General features: G+C 37.9%; 1 protein-coding gene across 2 annotated transcripts in view; it reads right to left on the bottom strand.

Moving 5' to 3' along the window:
- The window catches only part of LOC113805203 (atrial natriuretic peptide receptor 1-like), a 427,681-nt gene that overhangs the window by 1,362 nt on the left and 411,319 nt on the right, over window positions 1–15,000 (bottom strand). For both annotated transcript variants that reach the window (XM_070113817.1, XM_070113814.1), the window contains 5 exons: window positions 11,541–11,709; window positions 9,043–9,192; window positions 7,615–7,738; window positions 6,874–6,942; window positions 830–1,103 (listed from right to left, as the gene is read on the bottom strand). In XM_070113817.1, the coding sequence (XP_069969918.1) occupies window positions 830–1,103; window positions 6,874–6,942; window positions 7,615–7,738; window positions 9,043–9,192; window positions 11,541–11,709 (786 nt within the window). The remainder of the gene's footprint in view (window positions 1–829; window positions 1,104–6,873; window positions 6,943–7,614; window positions 7,739–9,042; window positions 9,193–11,540; window positions 11,710–15,000) is intronic.

The raw sequence follows: 15,000 nt of genomic DNA, 5'->3' as shown, positions 1-15,000 counted from the left end.
CGTATTCAAATTGCTTTCCATATTTTATTATCTTGTGAAGAAGATGGAGAAGGAGGTGGAGGGGAGACGAGGAGACGGCGAAGGAGGTAGAGGAGGGGGAGGAGGTAGAGGGGGAGGAGAACTAGGGGGAGAAGGTAGAGAAGAGGAGGAGGAGGGAAGAAGGAGAGGAGGAGGAGGAGGTGGAGGGAAGGGGGAGAGAGGGAAGGAGGAGACGAGGAGACGGCGAAGGAGGTAGAGGAGGGGGGAGGAGGTAGAGGGGGAGGAGGACTAGGGGGAGAAGGTTAAGAAGAGGAGGAGGAGGGAAGAAGGAGAGGAGGAGGAGGAGGTGGAGGGAAGAAGGAGAGAGGGAAGGAGGAGAGGAGGAGGAGGAGGTGGAGGGAAGGGGGAGAGAGGGAAGGAGGAGAGGAAGAGAAGGAGAAGAGGAGGAGGAGGAGGAGAAGAGGAGGAAGAGGAGGAGGTAGAGGGGGGAGGGCTAGATGGAGACCGTACAGAAGAGGAGGAGGAGGAAAAGGAGGAAGAGTAATAGGAGGAGGAGGAAAAGGAGGAAGAGTAATAGGAGGAATTAGAGGGAGGAGACGATGATAATAAAAAGGAGTAGGAGGAAAATGAAGAGGAAGGGGATGGTTTTGGTGGTGATGGTGATGACAGTAATGGTGATGATCATGATCGAATTAGTAATGATGATAATGAAGATAACGATAATGGCAACGAAAGACACACTAATGATAATCACAACCACACCAACAGTGATAACGAAGAGCATAACACACGAAATATAAATAACAAATCCCGGCGCCTTGACCGCAACGGCAACCCCGCACCCACTCACGCAGTCCATTACTCTCCATCCTTGAAGCGGTGTTGACGGTGTCCCCGAAGAGGCAGTAGCGAGGCATCTTCAGCCCCACCACCCCGGCCACACAAGGACCCGTATGCATCCCAATCCGCAGCTTCAGCTTGTCGTCGGGCCTGTGTCGGATGGTGAAGGTCTCCACCTCCCGGAGCAGTGCCAGGGACATGTTGGCGATCTCGCGGGCGTGGAGGGTGCCATTCCGAACGGGCAGGCCGGACACGACCATGTAGGCGTCGCCGATGGTCTCGACCTGGGAGGAAGAGGGCGGCGGGGTTTTAGTGTGGAAATGTTACTGGTTTATGTATTATAGAAATGTTGCTGTTTTATGCATTATAGAAATATTATTGTTTTATGTATTATAGAAATATTGCTGTTTTATGTATTATAGAAATATTATTGTTTTATGTATTATAGAAATATTGCTGTTTTATGTATTATAGAAATATTGCTGTTTTATGTATTATAGAAATATTGCTGTTTTATGTATTATAGAAATATTGCTGTTTTATGTATTATAGAAATATTGCTGTTTTATGTATTATAGAAATATTGCTGTTTTATGTATTATAGAAATATTGCTGTTTTATGTATTATAGAAATATTGCTGTTTTATGCATTATAGAAATATTATTGTTTTATGTATTAAAGAAATATTACTGTTTTATGTATATAAATGTTACTGTTTTATGTATATAAATGTTACTGTTTTATGTATATAAATGTTACTGTTTTATGTGTTGTATAAATGTTACTGTTTTATGTATTATAGAAATATTGCTGTTTTATGTATTATAGAAATATTATTGTTTTATGTATTAAAGAAATATTATTGTTTTATGTATTAAAGAAATATTATTGTTTTATGTATTAAAGAAATATTACTGTTTTATGTATATAAATGTTACTGTTTTATGTATATAAATGTTACTGTTTTATGTGTTTTATAAATATTACTGTTTTATGTATTATAGAAATATTGCTGTTTTATGTATTATAGAAATGTTAATGTTTTATGTATTATATAAATATTGCCGTTTTATGTATTAAATAAATATTATGTAAATATTTAAAAAAATCGAATCTAAATCAAAATAAACTTCAGTGTCAAAAATCAAAATGAAAATTAACATGAAAAATCACATAAGGACAACAACCAAATTATGAAAAATAAAAATAAATGTAAACCTAACCATATATCATTTATTATTACCTACGATCAATGAAAATTAACATGAAAAATCACATAAGGACAACAACCAAATTATAAGAAAGAAAAATAAATGTAAACTTAACCATATATCATTTATTATTACCTACGGCCATCAAAAGTACAGAGTTTTCGTAATTTTATTTTCTATTCTTCTGTCGGGCAATAAAGACTACTTCATTTTGATACGATTAATCGCTACGTAATATATACATAATACACACACACATACACACACACATATGTATAAAATGTTCACATGTATAATTTACTCTATAACCCTATGCTTGAAAATGTTTTGGTATACGGGCTCCATAAGAGAAACAGCTAGTTTCAAAAATATCAATAAAAGTCGAAAGCTGGTTTCAAATGAGTCAATAAAAGTCAACAACTGTCTTCAAAAACATTAAAAAAAAAAAACAATTGGTTTCAAAAATATAAGTCAACAGCTGGTTTCAAAAATATCAATAAAAGTCAGCTGGTTTCGAAAACCAATAAAAGTCAACATCTGGTTTCAAAAACGTCAATAAAAGTCAACATCTGGTTTCGAAAACATCAATAAAAGTCAACAGCTGCCTTCAAAAACATCAGTAAAAGTCAACAGCTGGTTTCAAAAACGTCAATAAAAGTCAACAGCTGGTTTCAAAAACATCAGTAAAAGTCAACAGCTGGTTTCGAAAACATCTATAAAAGTCAACAGCTGCCTTCAAAAACATCAGTAAAAGTCAACAGCTGGTTTCGAAAACATCTATAAAAGTCAACAGCTGCCTTCAAAAACATCAGTAAAAGTCAACAGCTGGTTTCGAAAACATCTATAAAAGTCAACAGCTGCCTTCAAAAACATCAGTAAAAGTCAACAGCTGGTTTCGAAAACATCTATAAAAGTCAACAGCTGCCTTCAAAAACATCAGTAAAAGTCAACAGCTGGTTTCGAAAACATCTATAAAAGTCAACAGCTGCCTTCAAAAACATCAGTAAAAGTCAACAGCTGGTTTCGAAAACATCTATAAAAGTCAACAGCTGCCTTCAAAAACATCAGTAAAAGTCAACAGCTGGTTTCGAAAACATCTATAAAAGTCAACAGCTGCCTTCAAAAACATCAGTAAAAGTCAACAGCTGGTTTCGAAAACATCTATAAAAGTCAACAGCTGCCTTCAAAAACATCAGTAAAAGTCAACAGCTGGTTTCGAAAACATCTATAAAAGTCAACAGCTGCCTTCAAAAACATCAGTAAAAGTCAACAGCTGGTTTCAAAAACGCCAATAAAAGTCAACAGCTGGTTTCGAAAACATCTATAAAAGTCAACAGCTGGCTTCAAAAACATCAATAAGAGTAAACAGCTGGTTTCAAAAACATCAGTAAAAGTCAACAGCTGGTTTCGAAAACATCTATAAAAGTCAACAGCTGGTTTCGAAAACATCTATAAAAGTCAACAGCTGCCTTCAAAAACATCAATAAAAGTCAACAGCTGGTTTCGAAAACATCTATAAAAGTCAACAGCTGCCTTCAAAAACATCAGTAAAAGTCAACAGCTGGTTTCGAAAACATCTATAAAAGTCAACAGCTGCCTTCAAAAACATCAGTAAAAGTCAACAGCTGGTTTCGAAAACATCTATAAAAGTCAACAGCTGCCTTCAAAAACATCAGTAAAAGTCAACAGCTGGTTTCGAAAACATCAATAAAAGTCAACAGCTGCCTTCAAAAACATCAGTAAAAGTCAACAGCTGGTTTCAAAAACATCAATAAAAGTCAACAGCTGGTTTCGAAAACATCTATAAAAGTCAACAGCTGCCTTCAAAAACATCAATAAAAGTCAACAGCTGGTTTCGAAAACATCTATAAAAGTCAACAGCTGCCTTCAAAAACATCAGTAAAAGTCAACAGCTGGTTTCGAAAACATCTATAAAAGTCAACAGCTGCCTTCAAAAACATCAGTAAAAGTCAACAGCTGGTTTCGAAAACATCTATAAAAGTCAACAGCTGCCTTCAAAAACATCAGTAAAAGTCAACAGCTGGTTTCGAAAACATCTATAAAAGTCAACAGCTGCCTTCAAAAACATCAGTAAAAGTCAACAGCTGGTTTCGAAAACATCTATAAAAGTCAACAGCTGCCTTCAAAAACATCAGTAAAAGTCAACAGCTGGTTTCAAAAACGCCAATAAAACTCAACAGCTGGTTTCGAAAACATCTATAAAAGTCAACAGCTGGCTTCAAAAACATCAATAAGAGTCAACAGCTGGTTTCAAAAACATCAGTAAAAGTCAACAGCTGGTTTCGAAAACATCTATAAAAGTCAACAGCTGGTTTCGAAAACATCTATAAAAGTCAACAGCTGGTTTCAAAAACATCAATAAAAGTCAACAGCTGGTTTCGAAAACATCTATAAAAGTCAACAGCTGCCTTCAAAAACATCAGTAAAAGTCAACAGCTGGTTTCGAAAACATCTATAAAAGTCAACAGCTGCCTTCAAAAACATCAGTAAAAGTCAACAGCTGGTTTCGAAAACATCTATAAAAGTCAACAGCTGCCTTCAAAAACATCAGTAAAAGTCAACAGCTGGTTTCGAAAACATCTATAAAAGTCAACAGCTGCCTTCAAAAACATCAGTAAAAGTCAACAGCTGGTTTCGAAAACATCTATAAAAGTCAACAGCTGCCTTCAAAAACATCAGTAAAAGTCAACAGCTGGTTTCGAAAACATCTATAAAAGTCAACAGCTGCCTTCAAAAACATCAGTAAAAGTCAACAGCTGGTTTCAAAAACGCCAATAAAAGTCAACAGCTGGTTTCGAAAACATCTATAAAAGTCAACAGCTGGCTTCAAAAACATCAATAAGAGTCAACAGCTGGTTTCAAAAACATCAGTAAAAGTCAACAGCTGGTTTCGAAAACATCTATAAAAGTCAACAGCTGGTTTCAAAAACATCAGTAAAAGTCAACAGCTGCCTTCAAAAACATCAATAAAAGTCAACAGCTGGTTTCGAAAACATCTATAAAAGTCAACAGCTGCCTTCAAAAACATCAGTAAAAGTCAACAGCTGGTTTCGAAAACATCTATAAAAGTCAACAGCTGCCTTCAAAAACATCAGTAAAAGTCAACAGCTGGTTTCGAAAACATCTATAAAAGTCAACAGCTGCCTTCAAAAACATCAGTAAAAGTCAACAGCTGGTTTCGAAAACATCTATAAAAGTCAACAGCTGCCTTCAAAACATCAGTAAAAGTCAACAGCTGGTTTCGAAAACATCTATAAAATTCAACAGCTGCCTTCAAAAACATCAATAAAAGTCAACAGCTGGTTTCGAAAACATCTATAAAAGTCAACAGCTGCCTTCAAAAACATCAGTAAAAGTCAACAGCTGGTTTCGAAAACATCTATAAAAGTCAACAGCTGCCTTCAAAAACATCAGTAAAAGTCAACAGCTGGTTTCGAAAACATCTATAAAAGTCAACAGCTGCCTTCAAAAACATCAGTAAAAGTCAACAGCTGGTTTCGAAAACATCTATAAAAGTCAACAGCTGCCTTCAAAAACATCAGTAAAAGTCAACAGCTGGTTTCGAAAACATCTATAAAAGTCAACAGCTGCCTTCAAAAACATCAGTAAAAGTCAACAGCTGGTTTCGAAAACATCTATAAAAGTCAACAGCTGCCTTCAAAAACATCAGTAAAAGTCAACAACTGGCTTAAAAAAACATCAATAAGAGTCAACAGCTGGTTTCAAATACATCAATAAAAGTCAACAGCTGGTTTCAAAAACGCCAATAAAAGTCAACAGCTGGTTTCAAAAACGCCAATAAAAGTCAACAGCTGGTTTCAAAAACGCCAATAAAAGTCAACAGCTGGTTTCAAAAACGCCAATAAAAGTCAACAGCTGGTTTCAAAAACGCCAATAAAAGTCAACAACTGGCTTAAAAAAAACATCAATAAAAGTCAACAGCTGGCATGAAAAAACATCAATAAAAGTCAACAGCTGGTTTCAAATACATCAATAAAAGTCAACAGCTGGTTTCGAAAACATCAATAAAAGTCAACAGCTGGCTTCAAAAACATCAATAAGAGTCAACAGCTGGTTTCAAAAACGTCAATAAAACTCAACAGCTGGCTTCAAAAACATCAATAAAACTCAACAGCTGGCTTCAAAAACAACAACAAAACTCAACAGCTGGCTTCAAAAACAACAATAAAACTCAACAGCTGGCTTCAAAAACAACGATAAAACTCAACAGCTGGCTTCAAAAACAACAATAAAACTCAACAGCTGATTAAAAAAACAACAGTACGTTAACATCACTTCCTTATCGATCCTTTCTCCGTCTGTGATATTGCGCCATAATACTGGTTCCACTACTGTAAGCTAATTTTTAATTATTTTCGGCTTTTTCATCGTGGATCGTAATTCAAGATATTTTAGTCGAATTACGTTGGTCTTTTACGTTCCCTTCCGTTCTCTACGTTAATTTACCGACACGGTTCGCACTACACAACCTTTAGAGCTGCAACACACGAGAACGAAAATCAATTCGTCAAAGTTCGTTTTATCAAGGTTCATACACACGAGGTTTTAGACCCGCAAGACACGAAACAGTTCGTTTTATCAAGGTTCACAAAGTTCGTTTTATCAAGGTTCACGCAAACGAGGTTTTAGACCCGCTAGACACGAAACAGAGTTCGTTGTATCAAGGTTCACAAAGTTCGTTTTATCAAGGTTCACACACACGAGGTTTTAGACCCGCAAGACACGAAACAGAGTTCGTTTTATCAAGGTTCACACACACACTCTTAGACATGCAGTACTTTAGAGCCAACTTATCCTTACCTTATACACGTCAAAGTTCTCAATGATGGCATCAAAACGCGTGTACAAATCATTAAGAAGATCCACGACCTGTTGGAAGAAAATACAATTTAATTGGAGATAAAGATACGAGATATACGAAAAAGTGTGTTTTTGTTATTGTATGAATATGACAAAGTCAACATACCCTTAGACATAATTTAATAACCCTATCTATTTATAAATCGAATTACGTATAAAGTGAGCGACCTAGGGATAAATCTAGTTTATATCTATAACCTTATGTCTGTACCCTAGAAAGCTGTATACCTATATATAAGTATATAACAAGGTCTTTCTAAGTACACCTAGCTTATATCTGAGTCCAAATGTAGCTTTCTATGTATGGAGTAGCCCATCTATTTCAGTGTAATCCTAACTACTGGTGTATGAAATGAGTTTTCTGTTTAGAAGCTGAACTTTCTATTTATATCCACGCACACACACACACACACACACACACACACACACACACACACACACACACACACACACTCACTCACACACACACACACACACACACACACACACACACACACACACACACACACATGCACAAACAAACACACACATTCATATGTATATGTATATATATGTATATATCCTATCTATCTGTCATTTTAACAACTTATCAATCAATCAATCTATCTATCTATCTGTCTCTCTATCTATCTATCCATCTATCGATCAATAAGCAGACACACACAGATCGTTGTTGTTTACCTGCAGCGGCGTGGACTGGGCCGAGAGCGCTGTGAATCCGACGATGTCACTGAAGTAAATCGTGACACAGTCATAGGTTTCTGCCATGACGCTCTTGCCTTCGATCAGCTGACTGGCCACAGATCTATAATATCGGAGGAAACTCGTGAGATTTTTTTTGTTTTTGTTATTTAATTCAAATAATAAAATACTTTGCTTTTTGTAGCTTCATTATTAGTATCATCACTATATGCATATATATTTCTTATATCATCAGCGAAGATAATTGAACATTAGCATAAAGTGATTCGTTTTCACCAATACTGTGTTATCTTGATTAAACAATTTGCAACAGTAAAAAAAAAACAACTAAATTAAACAGTACCATAGTCGTTAAATTCCAATAATACCTGTGGACTTTACACTAAAACAATATATTTCTGAAAACCAAAATTTCTAAAAGTATAGACAATAGGCATTAGTCAAGATGTCTTTCAAATACAAAATTTTACCTTTTTATTTATGCTTTCACTGTTTTAGTTTACTTCGATAATATATATATTTGTTAACATTAGCCCAAGGAAACTTATAAATGCAAATAAAATACCTCGATTAATAATATATATATATATTTTTTTTACCATTTGCTCAAGGAAACCTATAAATGCATACTTAGAATATATGATTCACAAATGCAAAATTCCTGAAAATAGAAATGATAGGAAGATAAACAGCTGACTGATAAATGCTGAATGTGCAGATATGAAAAAATGAAAGATATTTAATACACGTCATAAATATGTGATCATCAGCATGCAGAATTACCAGTCTTATCAGTCTATAATTACTGATACTCAACTATACGTTATACCCAGTCCAACGTGTGGTAGATGAAGCACACCGTAAGATGTATTTTCATTTTGAGGAAAATGTGAAATTAACGTTTCTTCTGAAGTTTCCCTAAGTTCTATATTCTCTTAATATCAACGACTAAAAGATCAGTATTATTTTGATTCTTCTTTTTCTTCTTCTTCTTCTTCTTATTATTATTATTGCTATTATCATGATTATTATTATTATTATTATTATTATTATTATTATTATTGTTATTATTATTATTATCATCATTATTATTGTTATTATTATTATTATTATTATTATTATTATTATTATTATTATTATCATTATTATTATCATCATTATAATTATCATCATTATCACACTTTAATATTACATACATACAGTGTACTTAATCCATGTACATAACGTACATACACAGTACTTGAATCACCTTAGACTATAACAACACCTCCTGCACTTCATCTCCCTACCTACACTCTACCCAAGTCCCTTACCTTCAGACCGCACTTAAGGGGATCATCTGTTTTTCCTTAGACGACCCCCTTAAGTGCCTAAAGATCCCGTTAAAGAGGACACTGTTCCACTTACTTCGGCAGGAGTTGGTACAGAAGTTCCTCGCATTTGCGCTTCTCTTCGAAATAGTCTGCTGTTCGCTCCTGGACCAAGACCTCCAAGTTGTTGGCGTACTGTTCCATGCGAGACAGGAGGTTGTCCAAGATATTTCCCGATTCATTGTCTCTGGAACAATGTAGAGCAAATAATGGTTAACCGGTGTTGGGAGTGGGGCCAGTGGGGGTAGGGGAGGGGAGGTTGAAGGGAGGGGAAGGGGTTGGGGAGTGGGATGGGGGGGGGAGGGGTTGCGGAAGGGGTGAGGGTTATAAGAGTGTAGGGGTCAATCTTTCCTTTCTCCCCTGAAGGTGTATGGGCTTTTGTGGTTAGCTTTGGTTGGTTTTCTTTCTCTTCCTCCTTCTCTTTCTCTCTCTGTCTCTCTCTCTCTTTCTCTCTCTTTCTCCCTCCTTCTCTCTCTGTCTCTATCCATCTATCTATATACATATATAATATCTCAGCATCTTTTTGTCTGCCACTTCTTCCTTTCTCTCTCTCTCTCTCACTCTCTCTCTGTCTCTCCTTCTCTCTCTGTCTCTCCTTCTCTCTCTGTCTCTATCCATCTATATACATAAATAGTATCTCAGTATCTTTGTGTATGTCTACTTCTTCCTCTCTCTCTCTCTCTTCCTCTCCTTCTCCCTCTCTCTCCCTCTCCCCCTCTTCCCTCAGGACACTTTTTCGTTGGTTTCTCCCTGGCTCCCCCTCCCCCCCTCCCCCTCTTTACTTTCCTCTCCACCTGGGGCTTCCGAGGACTCAGTCTCAAAGGATTGACTCTATTTCTTTGTTGTTTTACTTGAATATTTTATTACTCTTCCAATTCTTTTTTTATTGTTCTTTTTCCCCCTTCCTTTTATTTTTTCCTCCTCCCCCCTCTTTGCATTATTCCATTATTCACATTTCTTTTATTTCTTGTATTTTGGTATTTTCTATTTTGTTTTATTATTTATTTTTTCATCTATTTCATTTTATTATCTATTTTGTTTTATTATTCACTTTCTCATCTATTTATTTTTTAAAATCTATTTTCTTATTTTCCATTTTGTTTTATCATTCATTTCCTTATCTACTATTTCATTTTGAAATTAATTTTCTTATTTTCCATTTTATTCCCATTTGACCCTTCCCTATTATTCCCTGTTCGTGTTCCATTCCCATTCTCTTTCTCTGTGCGTATTTCCAGCCATAAATTCTATCCTCACTTTTGCCTCTTCTCTTCCTCTCTTCTTTCTTCTCTCCCTCTTTATTTCCTGTCGATTTACATACGCGCTTATTTATTATATCCGGCCCCTTTCTTTCCCTTTCTTTGTTACTTCATGTTTATTCGGTTTATTTGTCTCTTTCTATGTATTTCATTGAGGCATTTTCCCTTTATATTTTCTTTTCTTAATTTCATTCATATTCTATTGATGTTGTTGTTGTTGTTGTTATTACTATCATTAGTATTATCTTTATCACAATTATCATTAATTTCATTATCATTACTATTACTATTATTATCATCTTTTCCATTATTGTTGTTGATAATATCATCATTTATGTTATTACTGTTATTATCATTGCCATTATTATTTCATCAATATCATCATCATCATTACTATTATCATTATTATCATAATCATTATTATCATAATCATTAATACTATATTTATCATCATTAATTTCAATAATGTTATTGATATTCTTCTTATTACTTTCATCATTGTTATTATCATCATTATAATTATTATCAATATCCTTATCATCACCATCATTTTCATCACAATTATCATCACTATCATTTCTAACTTTCATTCCTAATGATCTTGCACATTCCCTTAGTCTCTATTCCCTCACATTCCATAGTCTTTATCAACCTCTTGACCCTCCCCCCCCTTTCCTTCCTCTTCCCCCCCATCCCCCTCTCCCTAACCTTTCATAGCCGTAAGCTAGATTTTTTTTTCTTTTTATCTTTCATAACTTTTCTTCTTTTTTCTTCCTCTCCCCTCCCCCTACCCCTATCTAGGAATGAGGGAATGGGAACTATTCCAACTCTTGGAAAACGTGGGTAATACATCTTTCAGATATATGTACGTACGCACACACACACACACACACACACACACGCACGCACACACACACGCACGTACACACGCACACACACACACACACACACACACACACACACACACACACATACCACCACCACCTCCTCTCCCTCCCCAAACTCATAACCACCAACCAATAAAAAAAAAAAAAAAACACTTATTGTCCCCCTTTAACCCGCTCTCCTCCCCTCCTTCTCCTCCCTCTCTCTCCCCCTCCCCCTCCCCCACCTCCCTCCCTCTCTCTGCCCCACCTCCCCCCTTCCCCATACAAAAACAAACAAACAAACAAACAAACTCACTTATTGAGTGCCCCTTAACCCGTTCTCCCCCTTCCCCCTCCCTCCCCCCTTCCCCATACAAACAAAAAACAAACAAACAAACAAACAAACTCACTTATTGAGCCTCCTTATAATAGTCTTCAGCTGCTGGAAGTCTGGCCTCTCCATCGGCTCCTCGGCCCAGCACCTCTTGATCATCTGCAGCAGTTCCTCTTCAGCTGTGTCGTCCTCGATGGTTGGGCGGAAGACGGGGAAGCCTCCGTTCTTCACGTTCTCGACGATCTCTGCGGGTGGAGGAGAAGGGGGAGGGAGATTAGCGATGAGGGGGATGGAGGAGGAAGAGAAAGAGGAAGAGGAAGAAGGAGAGAGAATATAAAAAAAGATGTAGGCTACGTTCTTCACGTTCTCGACGATCTCTGCGGGTGAAAGAGAAGGGGGAGGGAGATTAGAGGGGGATGGAGGAGGAAGAGAAAGAGGGAGATAAAGAGAGAGAGAGGGGAAGAAATGAAGAGGAGAGAGAATATAAAAAAAAAATGTAGGCTACGTTTTTCACGTTCTCGACGATCTCTGCGGGTGGAGGAGAAGGGGGAGGGAGATTAGATGGGGGAGGGAGATTAGCGATGAGGGGGATGGAGGAAGAAGAGGAAGAGGGAGATAAAGAGAGAGAGGAGGAGGAAGAAGAGGGAGAGAGATAATACAATAAAGAGTGGTCTCCGTTCTTCACGTTCTCGACGATCTCTGCGGGTGAAGGAGAAGGGGGAGGGAGATTAGCGATGAGGGGGATGAGGGAGGAAGAGGGAGAAGAAGAGAAAGAGGAAAAGAGAGAGAGAAAGAGGAAGAAGAGTGAGAGAGATAATACAAAAAGGGGTGGGCTCCGTTTTTCACGTTCTCGACGATCTCTGCGGGTGGAGGAGAAGGGGGAGGGAGATTAGAGGGGGATGGAGGACGAAGAGGAAGAGGGAGAGAGATAGAAAAAGAGAGGAAGAAAGGAAGAGGAAGAAGAGGGAGACAGATAATACAATAAGGGGTGGTCGTTCTCGAGGAATTCTGCGGGTGGAGAAAAAGGAGGAAGGCGATTAGCGATGAGGGGGGTGGAGGAGGAAGAGGAAGAGGAGGAGAAAGAAGAGGAAGAAGGAGGGATAATACACGTTCTCGACGATCTCTGCGGATGGAGGGAAAGGAGGAGGGAGATTAGCGATGAGGGGGTGGAAGAGGAAGAGGAAGAGAGAGGAAGAAAGGAAGAGAAAGAAGAGGAAGAAAAAGAGATAATACACGTTCTCGACGATCGCTGTGGATGGAGGGAAAGGAGGGAGATTAGCGATGAGGGGGTGGAAGAGGAAGAGGAAGAGAAAGAGAGAGGAAGAAAGGAAGAGAAAGAAGTGGAAGAAAAAGAGATAATACACGTTCTCGCTGCGGGTGGAGAAAAAGGGGGAGCGGATTGAATCAGCGATGAGGGGGTGGAGGAGGAAGAGGAAGAAGAGGAAGAAGGGGAATAAGAGGAAAAGGAAGAGGAAGAAAAGGAAGAAGAAGAGGTATTATAATACGAGATTCAGTTAGCGATGAGAGGTGGAAGAGGAAGAGGAGGAGAAGGAAGAAGAGAAAGAGGAAGAGGAATAAAGGAAGAGAAAGAAGAGAAAGAGAGATAATACGATCAGGGGTGGGCTCCGTTTTTCACGTCCTCGACAATGGGGGAGAGAAGGAAGAAGAGAAAGGGGGAGAAGAAAATGAAGAGGAAGAGGAAGAAGAGAGAGAAGAAGAAGAGGACGAGGAAGAAGAGAGAGAAGAAGAAGAGAAAGAGGAAGAAGAGAGAGAAGAAGAAGAGAAAGAGGAAGAAGAGAGAGAAGAAGAAGAGGAAGAGGAAGAAGAGAGAGAAGAAGAAGAGGAAGAAGAAGAGAGAAGAAGAAATGGACGAGGAAGAAGAGACAGAAGAAGAAGAGGACGAGGAAGAAGAGAGAGAAGAAGAAGAGGAAGAAGAAGAAGAGAGAGAAGAAGAGGAAGAGGAAGAGATGAAACAACACAAGGTACGTTCTCAACGACCTCTGCGGCTGAGGAACGGGAGATATTGAGTACGAAGAGGATGATGAAAGAGGAAGAAGTGGAAGAAGAGGAAGAAGAGGAAGAAGAAGAAAATGAAGAGGGAGAAGTAGTTGTAGAAGCAGAAGAGGTAGATGAAGAAGAAAAAAGTAAGCGAGGAAGACGAAGTAATAGTATTAGTAGTAGCTATAGCAGTAGTAGTAGTGGTAGTAGTAGTAGTAGTAGTGGTAGTAGTAGTAGTGGTAATAGAAGTGGTAGTAGTAGTAGTAGTAATAGTAGAAATAGTAGTATGAGTGGTAGAAGTAGCAGCAGTAGAAATAGAAATGGTAGTAGTAGTAGTAGGAGCAGTAGGAGTAGTAGTAGGAGAAGGAGTTGAAGTAGTAGTAGTAGCATTATCAGTAGCAGTAGTAGTAATAGTAGTACTAGCAGTATCAGTATCAGAGAGAAAGAAAGAGTGAGTGAGAGAGAGAGAGAGAGAGAGAGAGAGAGAGACAGAGAGAGACAGAGACAGAGACAGAGAGAGAGAGAGAGAGAGAGAGAGAGAGAGAGAGAGAGAGAGAGAGAGAGAGAGAGAGAGAGAGAGAAAGAGAAAGAGAAAGAGAAAGAGAGAGAGAGAGATAAATGTATAGATAGATAGATAGATAGATAGAAAGAGGAACAAATTCTTTCATTTTCCGGGATGTAAATTTAGCTTCAAGATACTAATGGAATATACAAATTCTTGGAACTCCTGTAACGAGAAAAGGAATATTTGTTTCTTATTAGGAAAGAATTGCTTTTGATGTTGAGTTAGGTCATTTCGATCACCACGTCAAAAGAATATGAATGATGGACAAAATGAATGTAAATGCATAAATACATTAAGCCGATGATTGATAAGAATTGTGGCATTAAATTAGGGTCTTTCGATGACGTCATCAAATAAGGATATAAGATCTTTCGATGACGTCATTAATATGCAACACAGGGATTTATAAATCGTTTTTGACAGACAAACACACACACGCACGCTCACACACACACACAGACACACACACACACACACACACACACACACACACACACACACACACACACTTTTTTTAAACAAATGCCTCTTCCTTTTGTTAAATCCCCCCTCCCCCCCATTTATCATAACACAACATTAACGAAAACGAAATGAGGGAATAAGAACCGAAAGCAGGGGAATGAGAGAAAAGGAAATAAAAGTCGCATGACAGATAAAAGGAGAAAAGAGAAAGGAGAAAAAATGAGGGAAGATGCGTCTGAGCGTGAAATGAAATGAGTGTGTGTGAGGTGGACGGAATTTATGAGGGAAATGAAAAGTGCGTGTGGCTTGCATCGGACGAGGAAGGAGGGTTGTGAAAGATAAGAGATAGATGAGAGAGAAAGAGAGAGAGAGAGAGAGAGAGAGAGAGAGAGAGAGAGAGAGAGAGAGAGACAGACAGACAGACAGACAGAGAGAGAGACAGAAAGACTGAGAGAGAGACAGAAAGGCTGAGAGAGAGAAAGAGAGAGAGAGAGACAGTCAGACAGACAGA

This window comes from Penaeus vannamei, chromosome 3 (assembly GCF_042767895.1).
Source record: "Penaeus vannamei isolate JL-2024 chromosome 3, ASM4276789v1, whole genome shotgun sequence".
NCBI lineage: Eukaryota > Metazoa > Arthropoda > Malacostraca > Decapoda > Penaeidae > Penaeus > Penaeus vannamei.
The sequence above is the reverse complement of the archived record's forward strand: the minus strand, read 5'-3'. Positions and strand labels throughout refer to the sequence as shown.